This window comes from Labeo rohita, chromosome 13 (genome assembly GCF_022985175.1).
Source record: "Labeo rohita strain BAU-BD-2019 chromosome 13, IGBB_LRoh.1.0, whole genome shotgun sequence".
Taxonomy (NCBI): Eukaryota; Metazoa; Chordata; class Actinopteri; order Cypriniformes; family Cyprinidae; genus Labeo; species Labeo rohita.
This window is the reverse complement of record NC_066881.1, coordinates 20,927,940-20,944,988: the sequence shown is the minus strand read 5'-3', so window position 1 is coordinate 20,944,988 and position 17,049 is coordinate 20,927,940. Positions and strand designations below refer to the sequence as shown.

Below are 17,049 nucleotides of genomic sequence, written 5' to 3'. Positions count from 1 at the left end.
CAATGATAATAATAATGCACATATAACCATCTTTTTACACGCACTCATGATTGTAAACACTGGCAAACGTCATGTGCTATTCTACCCATAAGACCCGCTGCAGTTAGGTAGTATTTTCCTCTACTATTCCATTGCAGCCAAACACATGTCGCATAGATTATGTTTCAACCTGTTTAATTTTCCTTGCACAATTATTGTAAATAATTAAAAAGAGCTTTGATAACTCATATTACAACCATGGAGTAGGCTACTGCAAAATAATTAAGAATTAATTATTTAAATTAGACCCAGGCCTTCCGTCATCTTGTTACAATACGGTGTTTTCAACAAATATCGCAGACAACTCTTTTAAATTATTATTATTATTATTATCATGCCAAACAGGAAGCATTTTTTCTCAGATTTTCAAAACGCAGACCACAAATAATTTTCAATTAGAAATTCCTCGCTTTAAAATGCTGATTTTTTTAAAGGCAGTGTTTTGTAAAATAATAATTATTGCGTTGGCGCACGTTTGACATTTTTGGCGATCTTAATTTATATTTTTTATTCTTGCTGTAACTACATCTTTCCATCCCGCATGTATCAGTAATTTGCTCAGACACTGAACTTAACAATGAGAAATATATAGTTTGAAATATTCACGAATCATTTACGTTTTACACACAAGACAGAATAATTAATTTTAAATTACGCTAAATATTGTAATCGACTTTTTTGAATGACTTTTTGTCGATTTAAACAAACGATTTAAAGACCGATTTCTGTAAGAAGCGATCGTATTTTTTTTCGCGGTGACTACTTTTCGTATTCGCTTTATTGAGCTTGAAGTATAAAACATTTAAAAAATCATTAATACATTTCTTGTAAGAGGTTTGGAAAACTTAGTAAGGGTAAATAGCTTAACGCGCACAGGTTATATAGTATTACAAAGCCAACTCCACCGAAACGAACAATTTAGACTTTATTTACGCTAACCAATGTAGAGATTTTTAAGAAAAAAAGAACTGATATTTTACTCACGGTGCATCGCCGAGAAGGGGTCTGCTTTGCAGTGAATATCCATGGGATAGCAAAGGAAGGAAAGATAATCGACTGAGGTCGCCGTCTCGCCTTGATTATGTAGCTTTAATTGGAATTAATAAAGATCGCTATCCGTTCAAAGCACAGTGCTTCCGATGCCAGTGTACAGAAGTTCTTCAGCGAGCGACGAACTTTATCTCGTGCTGATCAGTCCATTCAATGAAGACACGAGGCTGGTCAGGTGCAGATCATGTCCTGCACTGGTCTCTCAAAAAAATCTTTTACGCAGGAACGTTAGCGTAATCAGTCGTTCAGTTAATATTTGTTAGCTACATATTTAAGGGAACGCAAGCATTAGTGGTTGCGTCTCCTCCAGTGTCCTCTGATGAAACTGCAGTGTAAATTCCTCGATATGGAGAAGCGTTTCTGGTCAAGTCTGAGGGGTACAGTCAGATTCGAGCGGGGATGACAGGAAAAAACATGGACACGGCGAGTGTCTCTCGGTCCCCCTCTCTTCAAGAATGGGATGTGCCTGTTAGAAGCTTTGGGCTGAGACTGAAACCCCTCTTCTCAGTGTGTCTGTTTCTAAAAGCTGCAGTCCACCGCCCCCCTCCTTCCCAGATCCCCCCTCGCATAGAGATGGATGACATGTCAGACAAAGGCAATAGATTCCAACACTTTGTGATTCGCCAACGCAAAAAGCTGGAGCACCAAATGAGGAGGTCTCTTCATCTGACACTTCGGAAGGGGAGGGATGCAAACAGGGAAATGAGGAGAGATGGGTTTAAAAAAATCGAGGAAATTAAAAGACAAGTGGAAAGGAAGCGGTACCACCAGCGGCCAGGCATCGTGGTATTTCTAAACTGTTTGTTGTCAAACTACATGAATCATGTTTGAATCATATACTGGTGATCTAAACGTAGACTGAATGTATTTTTATTTATTTATTTATTTTTTGTTTTGTTTTGTTTGTGTTGTTGATGGGCATAATGTTGTCAAGATGAGACTAGTTGAAGATGAAGAAAGGTCTTAATCTTTATAAAAATGTTTACTATTTCTACTGTTTTTCTTTCAATTAGGTGTTGTCGGGTGTGTTTGTGTGTGTGTGTTTTTCCCCGGATATCTTTTATAATGTATTGGCGTTAAATATTATTCAATTGTTAAGTCTGTGCCTTTTCTTTTTTAAAACAGGAAATACGGAAAATGTAAACAATACTATAAAGCATAAATATGCGCCGCGTACAGATAAAAAAAAAATGGCCTAAATATACAATCTCAGTTTCTCACAAATATTTGCTGCATCTGACAGCTAATCGAGAATTACTGTATAATCATTGCTTTTGATACTATAACAACACTACTAAGTTCGCTGGCCTGTCAAATGTTAGTGAAAGGATTGTGTCTTGACCATGCTGTTTGGGCTGCTGTATTGTAGGTATCTCTGTAGATGGCGCTGCTTAGTTTGCTTTATTTGACTGAGGGAGGCTTTTGAAGTTTGTTTTATGGCTCTCCAACAAAATTCTTGATCGTTGATGACAAGTGATGAACTTAATGTTTGTTAGTGAGCTCTAGGTTTTATTTCTTTTTTTTTCCTTACTTTATTCTTTTTTTTTTTTTACTCAAATGTTTCTAAAAAGTTGTGTAAAAGTGATATCGATGGTTGTTCATCGCTGACTCGTGGTTTTGTCAGTTTGTTTATGCTATAATTGATTATTGAGTGTACCCATGTGCTTAACTTGACGCTTTTTTTCACTTATTTTTTATTTAAACTCTTCTATCTTTCCGCTATTTTTAAAAAATCTGTCTATCTATCTATCTATCTATCTATCTATCTATCTATCTATCTATCTATCTGTCTATCTATTTATCTATCTATGAAGTGTACTTTTCTAATAAATCGATATAAAATGTTTATATACTTGTCTCTAAAAAATGTATTTTAGATGAAGTTTTTACATCCTGGAACATATAGTGATCATGTTTACTTTCATCGTCTAAATCAGGTGATAAAGTCAGCGTCCTGTTTACTTAAATTTTAAAATTATTCTGAAAAAAAAAAAATATATATATTATTATTTATTTATTTTTTACCTGCTAAAATTCAAGTACAACTGTGTGCACTTATTTTGCGTATTGCACTCAATTATTATCACACTGTTATTGTTTTTGCCAATATTAATGTTTTTACGGTTTTCTTTTTTTTTTTTTTGGTAAAATGGCACGTACGCACATATCTGAAATTAAACACCATAAATGCTGTGTTTAAAAACAAAAATGTTTGTAGTAATTAGTAAAAAGTGTAGGCTTTGGCTTGACTCAAGAAGGCTCTTACACATTTATGAAGTGTTCGCACTGCGACCGTTGTAGGTTCGGCTAAAAGAACAGGAGGCTATGTTATGTTATGCCTCCCGGCTAAATTTGGGGACGATTCTTCTTTTTGTTAGTATTTTTGGAGGGAGCTTCTGGTACAATATGTAACACCATGGGCTGTAATTTCACACTCGACTACACATTTCCCCTAAAGCTGCTTTTATTTCCCCGCAAGACCCCAGCTTTTTGCCTCCACTCCCCTTTACTATATTAGTTACTTCCTCTGTTAAATGATAGGAAAACTAATTGCAACTGATCGTAGTGGCCATTGAATACTAAAGTCGGGATAGTGAGACTTTGTCTATGCTACAATGTAGAATTTTATTTCATGCGGCTCCTCAACGTTTTTACTGAGATTTTTTGTTTACTTCTGTATAATATTCCGTCCTATCACAGCTGGGCAAGGGAAATGTGTAATAAATTGCAATCGTGCCATTTTAAATAAACAGGAAACATGCAAAATATTTTTAAATGTCTGGTTTGTTTGAAAACACATTTTTTACATTTTGTATTCCTTTCTTTAGACCAACCCAGGAGATTTTACTCTTAAGAGAACGATTGGGAGAGAGTGATCGAACGTGTCAAAGAGAGAGACAGAGAAAGAGAGAGAAGGTGCAGTGGGTATAGTGCATCTGTTTTGACAGCCTCTGCTATATGCCACATAAGTTTGTTAGTCAAAGTGAACAGCGATGAACGTCCAATGAGAACGCAGGAAATCACTTCTGTTCCACTATCCAATATTTCTATTTCCACTTTTAAAAAGCCCATAGGTTTCATCTCATTCACTGTAATATTCTCAACGTCACCAATCGATACTTTCCACTCCACTGGACCGGCTGTCCACGTCAGTGTGCTATAGCTGAATGCAAGTATCCTTGGCTTTTACAGCAGGAGTAACCCATAATGGAATTTTAAGAAGTCTGATACGCTTACTGCGATTTTCAGTCGCCGGATTGTTTTAAAACAGTGTAGTTGTGTTTTTCGAGAGGTACAGAGTTATACAAACACTGGAAAAAAAAAAAAATTCGTTTTGTGTCCAGTGTAACCAACTGTTTTTCCTTGGAAAAAAGTTAAAACCGAGAAGTTTAAACAATCTAGTCAAGTTAAGATTATATTCACACAAATTAAATAGATGGATTTCGCAAATAACACTGGCATTATTATTATTATTATTATTATTATTATTAATGATAATAGTGTTATACAAAAACAATTTTATCCCTAAATTATTTTTAATTAATGAATTGTATCCCTAAACAAAAATATGAAGTTTCCAAAAATGTGACCGCTGTAACCAAAACAACAAAACGGCATTCACAACGACAGTCATGATATCAGCTGTCTTTTAGATTACCCATTCATGATGTCTATAGAGTGAACAGATGGACCATCAATTGAGTTCTGTCCTCAGCATCAGAGATTGATTTTGTACTTGCTTTTAATTTTACCATAATTAATTAGATTATTACAAGTGTTATATTGATCTTCACATTTACACCCAAAATAGAGAAAGGTGAATTAGCATATGATCTATGTTTTCAATTACCCGAACAGCATAAATAACAATGACAACAGCAGTAATATTAATAACAACAACGACAGTAGTAGTAGTAATAATAATAATAACATTGAAAATATTAATCTGTTTATGTAATATTGCCATAAAACGATGCGGTCGCAAAAAGGCTGATGTTTGGGGTATATTAATATTTGAATGATGCAATGGGAGATCCCGCAGTAATACTATTATGGATTACAGTGAGCAGTTATGTCAACACACGGGCCCGGCTAATAACATCGCATAATAGCATAATCCCAGCGTGAATCAGTTGCCACTTTAAATGTACAGATTGACAAGGCAAATGTCAGACTTTCCAGCACGCAAAGAACTACCGTAAGAGCAGACTGCGCTTGCAACATTACAGGGCGGTCAATAAAGGTTAGTCGCTGGTCAAGTAGTTTGCGTTTGTAAAGTACACCTACTGTATGTTCTTACCTGAGCTGACGGCGACTCCCCTACCGCTAGAAAATAAACACTCACACTGTTTGGCGAGACGAAAAGAGAGCCCTGCGCTTACCTGATCGACCAGAGCTGTGAGCCATGGCTTTTCCCTGTCTAATGGTCCGTTTCGTCGATGCAGCCCACTAGATCTGTCCGGCCTCCTGCGTTCCCTCCTCGGCTGGGCGTCCTGCCTCTCCCCGCTGCTTTTCACAACCTTTGACCGATCATCCAAAACTAAACGGTTTAGACGACAACAAAAAAGGAGAGCAACCTCTGCTCCACTGAACTAGATTGATAAAGGAGGGAAAATAGCAATCAAAGCAAATAAAGCGTTGCAGGTGTTATATAAAAAGAATAAAAACTTGTCTGCTGGAAGTAAAGAGGGGACTATGAGTATGGAGATATGCTAAGATCCGCACGCAGGCGATTGCGTTTATAGGAGACTCAAAGGTAGGACTTGTACCGATGAATATTCATGATCATTTCAAAAATTTATCTATATGCTTATGTGTGCACTTATCAGCTTAAAATGATCTGATCGTGAACTTGTATGAAGTTTGCTCAGAAGTTCGTGTAGCGGCTGCGTGAATGGCTGTGATAACTGATTCGTGCTGCTCATTGGCTGAACTTTAAGGTGAACCTGTTCTCAGTAGGAGGGTCTAACTAAATAAACGAGCTAATACGGAATTTGGAATTATGTTAATATATTACGAGGTCAGATTAATTACACGTTGTTATATTAAGTCGTTTTGACATGTTTTGTTACTTTGTTACTAAGTGCGCTTGATTTTTTTTATTTTTTATTTTTTTGTGGAAGGGGGTCGTGGTTTATATACATACATACATATATATATATATAGAGAGAGAGAGAGAATATAATGTCCTAAATGTAACATTCATCATGCTAACGCTGTTGAATAGTTATCTTAATGTTGCAATAATTAATTACCAGTTTAATGCAGATAATGCCTGATGACATATACATTACTGTACAACAGTTGCACAGCATTCATAAATACACGTCACCGTTTCATAAAGCTTTGAAATGGGTTAAGAGACTATAGCCACCTTACAGCACAGTAATCCTTATCCTACCCGCCTCACCAGCCGGCAGAAAAAAAGGAAAGGCCAAACTTTTCAGTTGAGCAGTCAAAGGTGTGCTCCCCCCTGTCACGGAAACAGGCCAATACTCATTTATTGGGAAAGATAGTTGGTTGTATTTTAAACCAATGTAACGTTTCCTGCTTTGGACAATAACACTGCAGTTCGTGGCTTACATCATTTGCAGATTTGTTGTAATTATAACTATTTTAAATATCTTAGTAAATGTTGTATTAAAAGTCCGTTTATGTTAAAAAAAAAAAAAAATAAAAAATAAAATTATAGCCTATTATATTAATGCCAGTTAAAGATAAAAAAAAAAATCTAGGGCAACTCCGCTTGGGTAACTTTCAAAGTTTAAAATAACATTTGTCGCTAAGGGATTCGATTTATAAAAAGAATCTTGAGAATGTCAAGTCCGTGTTAAGGCTGAATTAAACCACAGCTAGTCCTGCTTTTCTGGCTTTATTTCTTAGAAGCATTCTAATAGTTACACGTCTCTGTCACTAGTAATTAACATTCAGGACAATTAAATTAGTCTGATGTAGGGCATTGCACATGTAACAAGGCGTCCACCCATGTTTTAATGAAATCGATTTCTCCGGCCCTCTCTGGCTTCAGTAAGCACAATTCTGACGTTTTAGATCCCTAAACTCTGACAACATCAGATTCACACAAAATGTTTGTTAACTAGGCGAAGTTCAGGCCGTAGTAATTTAATGTACAGTTTTATGGCTTTACCACGCTCTGTCGTACTTTTCGATATTGTAATACGGCATATTTGCAAGTTACTTGTCTGTTAATGTTCCAGTTAGTAGACTTTATCATCCCTTTCCTCTCTTCGCGATCGTTCGCGTTGTTAAGCTCCGGCTGAAGTTTCCACTCATCCGCTCTACTTATATGTGCATTTGTGATGGAGCTATACATGCATCTGCATCGAATATTTGAACCATATTGCTCACAACATAATTCCGTGTCATTTTGCTACTTTAATGTACTGAAGCCTTGAGTGGCCGCGCGACTGTTCTCCTCGCATAGTTGACGTTTTGCAATAAACCACATCTATGGTTTTTATGTCGAATCAGATGAATACGCGTATTATTCGTTGTAAGAATGTTTCAATGCACAGCTGAGCTACAGAAATAAATATATACCAAAAGTACTGATTTTATGATGTAGTTAAACCGTAGATACAATTATTTTAAACTGTTGTAGCCTATTTATTTCAGTAACGGTTGATCAGCTATTATTATTTATGGATAATATAGCTTATCAACTTTTATTAATTTTCTTTCTTTCTTTCTTTCTTTCTTTCTTTCTTTCTTTCTTTCTTTCTTTCTTTCTTTCTTTCTTTCTTTCTTTCTTTCTTTCTTTCTTTTTAAATAAAACAAACAGAAAGAAACCCAATAATTAATGTTTTTGTTTTTGATTTTTTTTTTCTTATTTTTTAGAAAAAAAAAATGCCTGTGTGTGAAACTCATTATATAGGAATATTAAAATATAGTATTATTTGTAAATTAATGAGAATTGATGTTATACACATTCTTTTTTATTTATGAAACTGTGTATATACATATATTATATATACACACACACATTTCAAATGTGTGTGTAAAATCTGAAAAAGAAAAATTTGTGCAATATATAATTTCTCATGAATTTACAAACAATATTGTGTTTTAATATTCCTATATAATGAGTTTCCAATTGCCATTTGTGTGTGTGTGTGTGTGTTGGACCCTGAGGCAGCCCAGGGTGCTCTCAAGCCAGCTGCCACTGTTTAAAACAGACAGGAAACAGCTTCCACTAACACGACTGCAATATGGAAAGCAGCGACCTCCTCAATGCACCCCATGGCATGATTCTAATATCCCCCCTCTCATTCTTCACGCACACACTCACATACATGACTTTTGTTGAATGCAGTGTTAAATGGTTTAATGTCTTACCCCGTTTTGTCATTTATAGTTTCGACGGCATCGTACGGTTGATATTTTGGAGATCGTTCATAGGACCTTGACCTGTTTCAGCAGTAACTCAGAAGCATTTGGTAACGTGTGGTTGGTTGGATATCCCTGTGCCGTAGAGATGCTTTGTTTCACTGTAAATGTGTGTGTGTGTCTGTGTGAGTGCATATCTATTATCCTTCTGAGAAATACAGAGCCGCTCGGCTCCCACACTGGCCTCTGATCATCGCCCTGTAAATGCAGCCTGTCACCTTCAGTGGTGTAATGATCACAGAAACAGTGACCTTGATCTATGGCAAGTCATAACGGAGAAGAGAGAGCATCTCCCACACTCCTCACTCAGATATAACAGTGAAACACGGCATACAGGGGAAGCCAAAGGAGGGTTCAGAACAGGGCCATTTGATTGGCAATAAAGGTTGTTGGAGTGTCTGTAATGGATGTGAGATCTCTCCTGTTATCATCCATTTGGATAGGGCATCGACTGAAGGCGACGTGATTCCAGATTGAAAACTCAGGGAGTGGCTGATTATGGTTTTATTGCATAGTCCATTACACTGGTCAACACTACACACTGTTTCTCAAAGCAGAGGCTGTGCTGGATTAATGGGGCAGCTCTTCTGTTCTCTCCAGCCCCCTCGGACATACGGGCCTTTCCTTCCCTTCAGCAAGGCTTTTTGAATATGTCCCAGTTCCTGCCACATTTAGCTTTAAATAAGTTTCACCCTCCCTTCTTTTTCTTCGAAGAAGGGCGCAGTGGGTTCATGCACCCTATGAGTTCAGCACTCATCATTTATCATCCCTCTCTTTTTGGAAACCATGAACAATATTGTGTCATATTGACTCCCCTTGTGATGCAGAAAAAAACTTCTGGAAACTGTATGTGCATATTGTACCATGTGAGAAATGTGGTGTTTTTTTTTTGGTTTTTTTTTTTGGTAAAGTTTTTTTGATAGCATTTGATAAATGTTAAAGGAATAATTCACCTAAAATTAAAATTGTCATCATTTACTCACCCCATTTCATTCCAAACCTGTATGTTGATGCTAGATCTTTTATTTATTGTTTTATTAATTTATGTTTGTGGAACCCAAAACATAATAATAATAATAATTGAAACTGGCTCTCTTTTTTAATGTAAATGTATTTTATATGTAAAAATATATTTTGGTCCTTTTTGATGGTGATATGCATATACATGTGGAACACAAAACATTAAAAAAAATAAATTAAGAATAATAATAATTAAAAATTCCTCTCTTTTTTTGGTCAAATTTGTAAAAATGTTTCTTGGTCCTTTCCGATTCATGAATATGTATATGTGTGTGTGTGTGTGTGTGTGTGTGACCCTGGACCACAAAACTAGTCTTATGTTGCACGGGCATATTTGTAGCAATAGCCAAAAATACATCAGATGGGTCAAATTTATTGATTTTTCTTTTATGCCAAATATTATTAGGATATTAAGTAAAGATCATGTTCCATGAAGATGTTTTGTAAATTTCCTACTGTAAATATATATTAAAACTTAATTTTTGATTAGTAATATGCATTGCTATGAACTTCATTTGGACAACTTTAAAGGTGATTTTCTCAATGTTTAGATTTTTTTTGCACCCGCAGATATTCAAATAGTTGTATTTCGGCTAAATATTGTCCTTTCCTAACAAACCATACATCAATGGAAAGCTTATTTATTGAGCTTTCAGATGATGTATAAATCTCAATTTCAAGAAATGTACACTTATGACTGGTTTTGTGGTCCTGGGTCACACACACACACACACATATATATATATATATATATATATATATGTAACTGAATACTGAATGTGTATATTATGTATGTATACACAGATTCTCACACTCACATTTATGAAGACTCATTTAACTTCTTTTGGCCGGTCAGTGATGGCAGTTTTTATATATATTCACTATCCCTTTTTACAAATATTTAGTTTCAACAAAAATTGTTAATATGAAGATTTTGCATTATGGGCAAATTCAATTTCTCAAAATCAGACATGATGACAGAGTCAGCAAAATGTAACCCTGCATACCAGTGAAGTGCACCAAAAACAGTAGTAAGAGACAAGAAATAATGTAGGAAAAAGTCGAAAATTCTCCCTGCAGAAATCTGGACGCTTTTGTGAAATCTGGTCCCCACAACAGCGAGCCCCATCAACTCATCTCCCCTTGCCAGCTTTTCATATTTAAAGCCAGTACGGGTTTAATTACCAAATGATGACAGTGTCATATGGTGCCATGATGGCACAGGATATGTGCGAGACACTGACTGACAGTGGGAAGCTGGAAAGCAAAACGGGGGAGAAAAAAAATAGCTGAGACAGTAAAACATCTGTAATTTGCAATTCACTGGTGTTCAGTGGTTGCTCATGGATTAAAGATTAAAAACTATTGTCTAGCAGATGGAAGAGAGAGAGAGAAAGAGAGAGAAACATGGAGGGAGGGGGAGCTTCTAAGCAGCCCATTTACATTTGTATATAAGCAGCACTGTTAGGATAATCACATGGAAAAAATAAGCTGTCTCCATCACACACCCAAGGCAATGCCTCCATTAGCCCCATCTCCAGATGCAGATGCTTCTGTTTTCAGATCGATTTGTGGTGACAGCATGTTGCCCTCTGTAACAGCTTGGCATATAGTTTGATGCAAGTACAGAGATAGTTTTTTAGATATTGTCTGAAAGATGCCACTGTGCTAAATGCAATCCTCTACATATTTAAAAATAAGGTTTTTAACTGGTGTTAATAGTTCTGTGAAGGACCGTTAAAATCCATTGAGTCTTCCAAGATTCTTTATAGTGAAAAAAGTTTGTTTACATTAATAAAATGTTCTTTACACTAAGAAAAAAGTTTTTTAAGAACTGTTCACTGAAAATGGTTCTTTTATGTCATCACTGACATTTATGACATACAGCATAAAACGTCCTTGAATATGCAATGCTTATTCGGTTGACCAGTGTCTAGAATCCATGTTAGATTTTCTCTGTTGGTGATTGAAGACACCAGCTACACCTGATCTTTTTGTAATTGTAATTAATTAGTGTTTTGTTAGTCTTGCTGTGCCTTAATTAGTTAGCACTGCCCATAGAGAGAATGAGAGACAGTACCTAGTACACCGCAAATAATTATTAGAAATGGCTATAAGCTAATGCTGTGAAGTTGACCCTACTTTGATATGCTCATAGGTTCCTTTGATGCATTCGGGTGTACGGGGGTAACGGGCAGCCTATTGGAGCATGGCAGACCACCTGAGAGTTGTTTTCTGGACTCTGGGAGGTCACCTGATACCAGCGCTCTGGAGAAGGTGCACCGCACTGGATTTCACGTGAGTTAAAGGACCTCTTCAATAAAACATCACCAGCTTTCAATGGTGCACGCTTGAGCTGCTTGTGTAATTGACTTTTTGACTTTTTTCGGATTTGCATGGACTCTCCAAAAGTAGCTCACCTGGCAAGTATCGCTCTGCTACGAAATTACAGTAGTGCTGTGTTATATTACAAATAATAAGCACTCTCCACTGACCACAGCTACTCATACCATCTTAATTTAAACTCACCTCTTAGACAAGCTGTAGTAAATGAGAGCCTTCTGATATCCATACAGTTCCAACAGAATAAAATAAAGGGATAGTTTACTCACAAATGGAAATTCTGTTATTAATTATTCACCCTCATGTAGTTCCAAACCCATAAGACCTTTGTTCATCTTTGAAACACAAATTTAGATATTTTTGATGAAATCCAAGAGCTTTCTGACCCTTCATAGTCAGCAACGCAACTACACTCTTATTAAAAAATTTTTATTGGCATCAATGCTTCTTTGAAGAACCTTGAACATCCATGGAACCTTTCAAATGCTGAAAAGGTTCTTTATAGTTGAAAACATATTTTTTTTTAAATGTTCTTCAAAATGGTTATTTGGGGAACTGTTCACTGAAAGGTTCTTTGGGAAACCAAAAATGGTTCTTCTATAGCATCACTGCAAAAACACCTTTTGGAACCTTTATTTTTAAGAGTGTATGACGTTCAAGATCCAGAAAGGTAGTAAGGACATCGATAAAATAACCCATGTGACATTGGTGGTTCGACCGTAATGTTATGAAGCTGTGGGAATATTTTTGTGTGCAGAGAAACCTCAAAAACAACAACTTTAAACAATTTTAAACGCATGCGTGTGGTACTGCTGACGCGTTGTGGTACTGTTGTGAACGCATGTCAAAAAATGACACGGAAGAGAAGAAACTGTTTAATAAAGTCATTATTTTTGTTTTCTTTGCACACAAATAGTATTCTCGTAGCTTTTATAAAATTACAGTTGAACCACTGATGTCACATGGACTATTTTATCAATGTCCTTCCTACCTTTCTGGGTCTTGAACGTGTCAGTTGCGTTGCTGTCTATATAGCTTTAGGGTTTGGAACAACATAAGGGTGAGTAATTAATGACAGAATTTTCATTTTTGTTATTTATAAAATGTCGTTATATACTTTTGAATACAAACAACATTAGATCCCAATGACTCTCAATGTATGAACAAAAAACATTCAGACTTTATTCTAAAAATATCTTCTTGTATGCTCCACAGATGAAAAGAGATTACAGGTGACATGAGAGTGAGTAAATTATGAAATAATTTTCATGTCTGGGTGAACTGTCTCTTTAATATATTTTAATAGCTGTAAAGGCCTCTCAGATGAAACGTGAGATTGGAAAATACTGTCTCTCTCGCTGAAATAAAGCAAGACTGCTCTGTAGGTGAAATTCAATATGTGCAAACCATTTTAGCCATCTTAGGAGTGAGGAGACGAATCATTTCTGTTCTGAATGGATGATTCGGAGCCAGAGGTGAATCATACAGGGGTTTGTTTGTATCTGTGCCTTTGATCCCCCTCTGATAGTCCCTACACCGCGCAACATCTGTCACGCGGCGTGCCACAATCGCTCACGTAGAGCTTTAGGTGATGCTGGTGTATGGTTATTCCTGCCACATGGTCCACATGGGCATCCCCAACGCCAGCGCTCATTAGCAGGCAGGTGGCGTTAGAGATTCGACTGGGGCCGAGACGAGGAATAGAACCTGGCAAACCGGGTTGTACGTCCGCATCGGGTAATCCCCGCCAGATTGCCAGGATATCAGAAGTGACATCACAAAGCCAACAAAAATTAGCATCCCTAATGGTCTGCCAGGCCAAACATTATTCTTCATGATGAGAAGCAGTCATGCCTGCCCAGGGCTCCTGATGATTTGGCCAAAAGCAGTGGAGGCCCCTAAGCTCTCAGCTCCAGCCAAAACCAACAGGCTCTGTTCTCCAACCCATGAAGACCGGTTCTACTCTACCGCAAAGGAAGTTCCTGAGGAAAATCTTTGGTGTATCCCCATCATCCTGCTGATGCCTTCAGATTCTAGAAGATCTTTGGAAATTACTCACCTGGTGCTTGATAACCAGTGAAAAACACCTCGACTAGATTTAGAAGCTAAAACCAAGAAAGATCAATGAGAGGAGAGGGGGAGAGTGGCAGATTTAATTAATTACTGCATATTAGAATGTTTGTTTACAAAAGTGAACAGTTACAAGGGGCCTGATGGTAATTAATTTAAAACGTACTTCCCCCTGTCCCTGCCTCGCGTCGGCACTAGACGTGGTTGTTTCATGGCAGGTAAGCCTACGTCTCATTGGATTTCCATCAATTGCTCAAAGGTGTGTTTGAAAACAAAGATGCATGGTACGCAAATTAGCCTGAATGTTAACATGATTGCATATTAAGAAACCTAATTAGTATTCAAGGGAATCAAAAGGGAAGAGCTGCATGATGTTGTGATAATGCATATCTAAGAGGAAAGTTTCACCATTTTTCACCTTGCTTTTGTTCTCTGTAGTGTTTAAATGTAACTTAACATTTTAAACAGATCTGTCAATTCTCTCTGTGAAGATGACTTTATTTCCCCAACAATGTCACAGTGGTTGCATGTCTGTGTGTTTTCAGCTGTGGTCAGGAAGGTCTCTCGAGGTCCCCCTCCAGGACAATGATGTATTTAAGTCCCCTAAGAGGTCAGATGGACTCTGTCCAGAACATCACCTGCAATCAATAGTGTTGGTAAACCAGGCTCAACTGAGTGGCCATGAAGACTCCCCTTATAAACACGCTCACAGAGAGGCCGGCATGGCCCATTGCTTTGCTAAAACCGCAACCAACATCCTGACACACACACACAAACACACACACACAACACATGCCACCACTCTGAAAACAAGTGTTGATGACAAAGAAAAGAAAAATAACAGCACCTCAGCGGTAAGTGGAGAGCCTCCAGGTGATGAAATCCTCTCTAAAGTGACACAAAATTGAAGCAAATTGACAGCCATGTGAATGTGTTTATAAATGCTAGTGGGTGGCACTGTTGTGGAGCGGCCTGCTGGATTGAGGGCTTTTATTTTATTTTATTTTATTTTATTTTATTTTATTTTATTTTATTTATTTTAAATTTAGTTTAAGAAAATGCCTGAATATTGAAATTCACATACTTATGCTATTTATAACAGGGGTGATTATCATCAACTAAAATTAAAAATAAAAATCATTTAAAAATATTTTCATTTCATAAATACACTTATGAAATAAAAATAGTGAAATAATGATATTCATGAAATAATTTTTATTTTAGTTATTTATTTCATTTATATATTTTATTTAGTTATGTTTATTTTATTGCAGCTAGCTGCCAAGGCATTATTTCTCAAGGCATTATTTCTTTCTATTATGACAAAAATACAAAAACTTATCTAAAATGAAAAGGAAAATAAAAATGGAAAACATAAAAAATAAAAACTATAATAATAAATCAATAATAGTAAAATAACATTGATTCATAATGACTTTTAGCTTCATTATTATTCTTGTAATTTTATTAGAAATTAGCATTAATGTATATTAGCATTATTTCTGTAAGTCATTATTCTTGTTATTTCACTATAAATGTGCATAAATGTACATTGCATTCTTTCTCAGTCATTATTCTTGCTATTTTGCTAAAAATGTAGAAAGATTTATATTGGTATCATTTCTGTCAGTCTGATAAATGAGAAAAATATCAATAAACAATTAGGCGCATTGTTAAAAAAAGTTGAAAGAGAACAGTGTTTTAATAGTTGAAAGAGAACAGTGTTTTAATAGTAATTTTACACTTTTCCATATTGGTTTATTTCTGTGAATACAAGTTTTGCCTAATTATAATAATTCATGTTTCAGCTTTTTGTATTTTTATTTCCTAGCCATACCCTTTGCATTCAGCTTCCCTCTGTCATAGCAAAGGTTGCGCATTCTCCTTAACGCACAGGTGAATTGGGTGCACTGCTTCAATCAAGGCTTCACTATTGGGTTTGAGAGTCATCTGAGACCAGACAACAAAAGCAAACGCTACAGTGAGTGTCTCTACTGTAAGTGGCTTTTGAAGAATTGGCACAGTCATCTGGCGAACACCTCACATCTCTCACAAACAAATGAAGGCCTGGCGCTTCAAAGTGAGATTGATATCTCTCTCTGAACTTCAACCAGAATATTCTGAATATTGAGAGAGGTGCACTCCTCCCACGGGACCGCCGAGGCGCCTCTCTCCTCCCTCGTTCCGCCAAAGAGGGGGAAAAAGATTGCCCCTGTAGATCTTCCATGTTCATCAATATTCACTCATTCATCGTGAGACATGGCAGCTGAAATTTGGCCTAGTATTGCTGAATGGATGACCCGGGGATCCACTTTGTTGCTGTGAGGTTGTCTGCAATTGAGATTTAGGGTTAAAACAGAACAATACACCATTTTTATGAACTTCAGGCTCGTCTATATATTTTACGTTGTGACAGAAAACTTTTCAATTTGCTCTGGAAGTTCTTAAGAGTACCCATCCATTTAATAAGCCTAGAATAGATGTATCTACTTTGTTCTGCTTTCTGACTGTTTCAAATCTTTTTTCCCGCTTTTTGTTTTTACTTGGAAATATTTTTCAAATAAAATGAAGGAAACTACTGCTAAAGATGGTTGCCATAAATCTATATGTATTGCTGAACTCTTACAGTATTTGAGTTTTATAGTATATAAAACTGTATAGTACTGAATTATTGTTATTAAACTGAACTTGCAAAAAAGTAAAAAATGTCTTCAATGTCTTTACAGTTGCAGTGTGCATATTAAGAATATGTACTGCATACCATTTTATGTACCATGATGATACAAATGATCTTTTTTGAGTTTACTGTAAAACATAGAGCCATAAAATTAACTGTAGTACAAGCAAGATGCATTGACAATCAGGTTTGCTTCTGTTAGAATCTCACAGCTGTAGGTTTCTATTAATGTATCTTTCCAAGAGCACCTTAGTAGCTAAATGAAGAGGCAAACATGATGATGATGATGATGATGATGGATACATAGTTGAACCAATTTTTCGATGAATACCAACTTGAGGTAAGAAAATCGTACAATTTTTATTTAACATTTTTCCTGCTCCACTTGTTTCCATTCCAAGACTGTAAACCCAATCCCAGATAACAAAAATATGTTATAAGAA

General features: G+C 36.3%; 1 protein-coding gene and 1 long non-coding RNA gene across 14 annotated transcripts in view; one reads left to right on the top strand and one right to left on the bottom strand.

Moving 5' to 3' along the window:
• pax2a (paired box 2a) overlaps positions 1-5,905 on the bottom strand; it is a 34,179-nt gene extending 28,274 nt beyond the window's left edge. For 2 of the 11 annotated variants that reach the window (XM_051125969.1, XM_051125966.1), the window contains exon 1: positions 1,024-4,095. In XM_051125969.1, the coding sequence (XP_050981926.1) occupies positions 1,024-1,066 (43 nt within the window). In that variant the 5' untranslated portion in view covers positions 1,067-4,095. Of the gene's footprint in view, positions 1-1,023; positions 4,098-5,471 lie in introns of those variants that run through there. The other 9 variants (XM_051125972.1, XM_051125967.1, XM_051125965.1 and 6 more) reach the window with 8 other exon arrangements.
• On the top strand, positions 1,761-16,608 carry LOC127175107 (uncharacterized). 3 transcript variants are annotated; one of them, XR_007828945.1, is made up of 4 exons: positions 1,761-1,875; positions 11,675-11,814; positions 13,075-13,102; positions 14,475-16,608. It is a non-coding gene; the product is annotated as an uncharacterized LOC127175107 (long non-coding RNA). The 3 variants fall into 3 exon arrangements; XR_007828946.1 differs by lacking the exon at positions 13,075-13,102; XR_007828944.1 differs by having other exon boundaries at positions 13,075-16,608.
• The last annotated feature ends 441 nt before the right edge of the window (positions 16,609-17,049 follow it).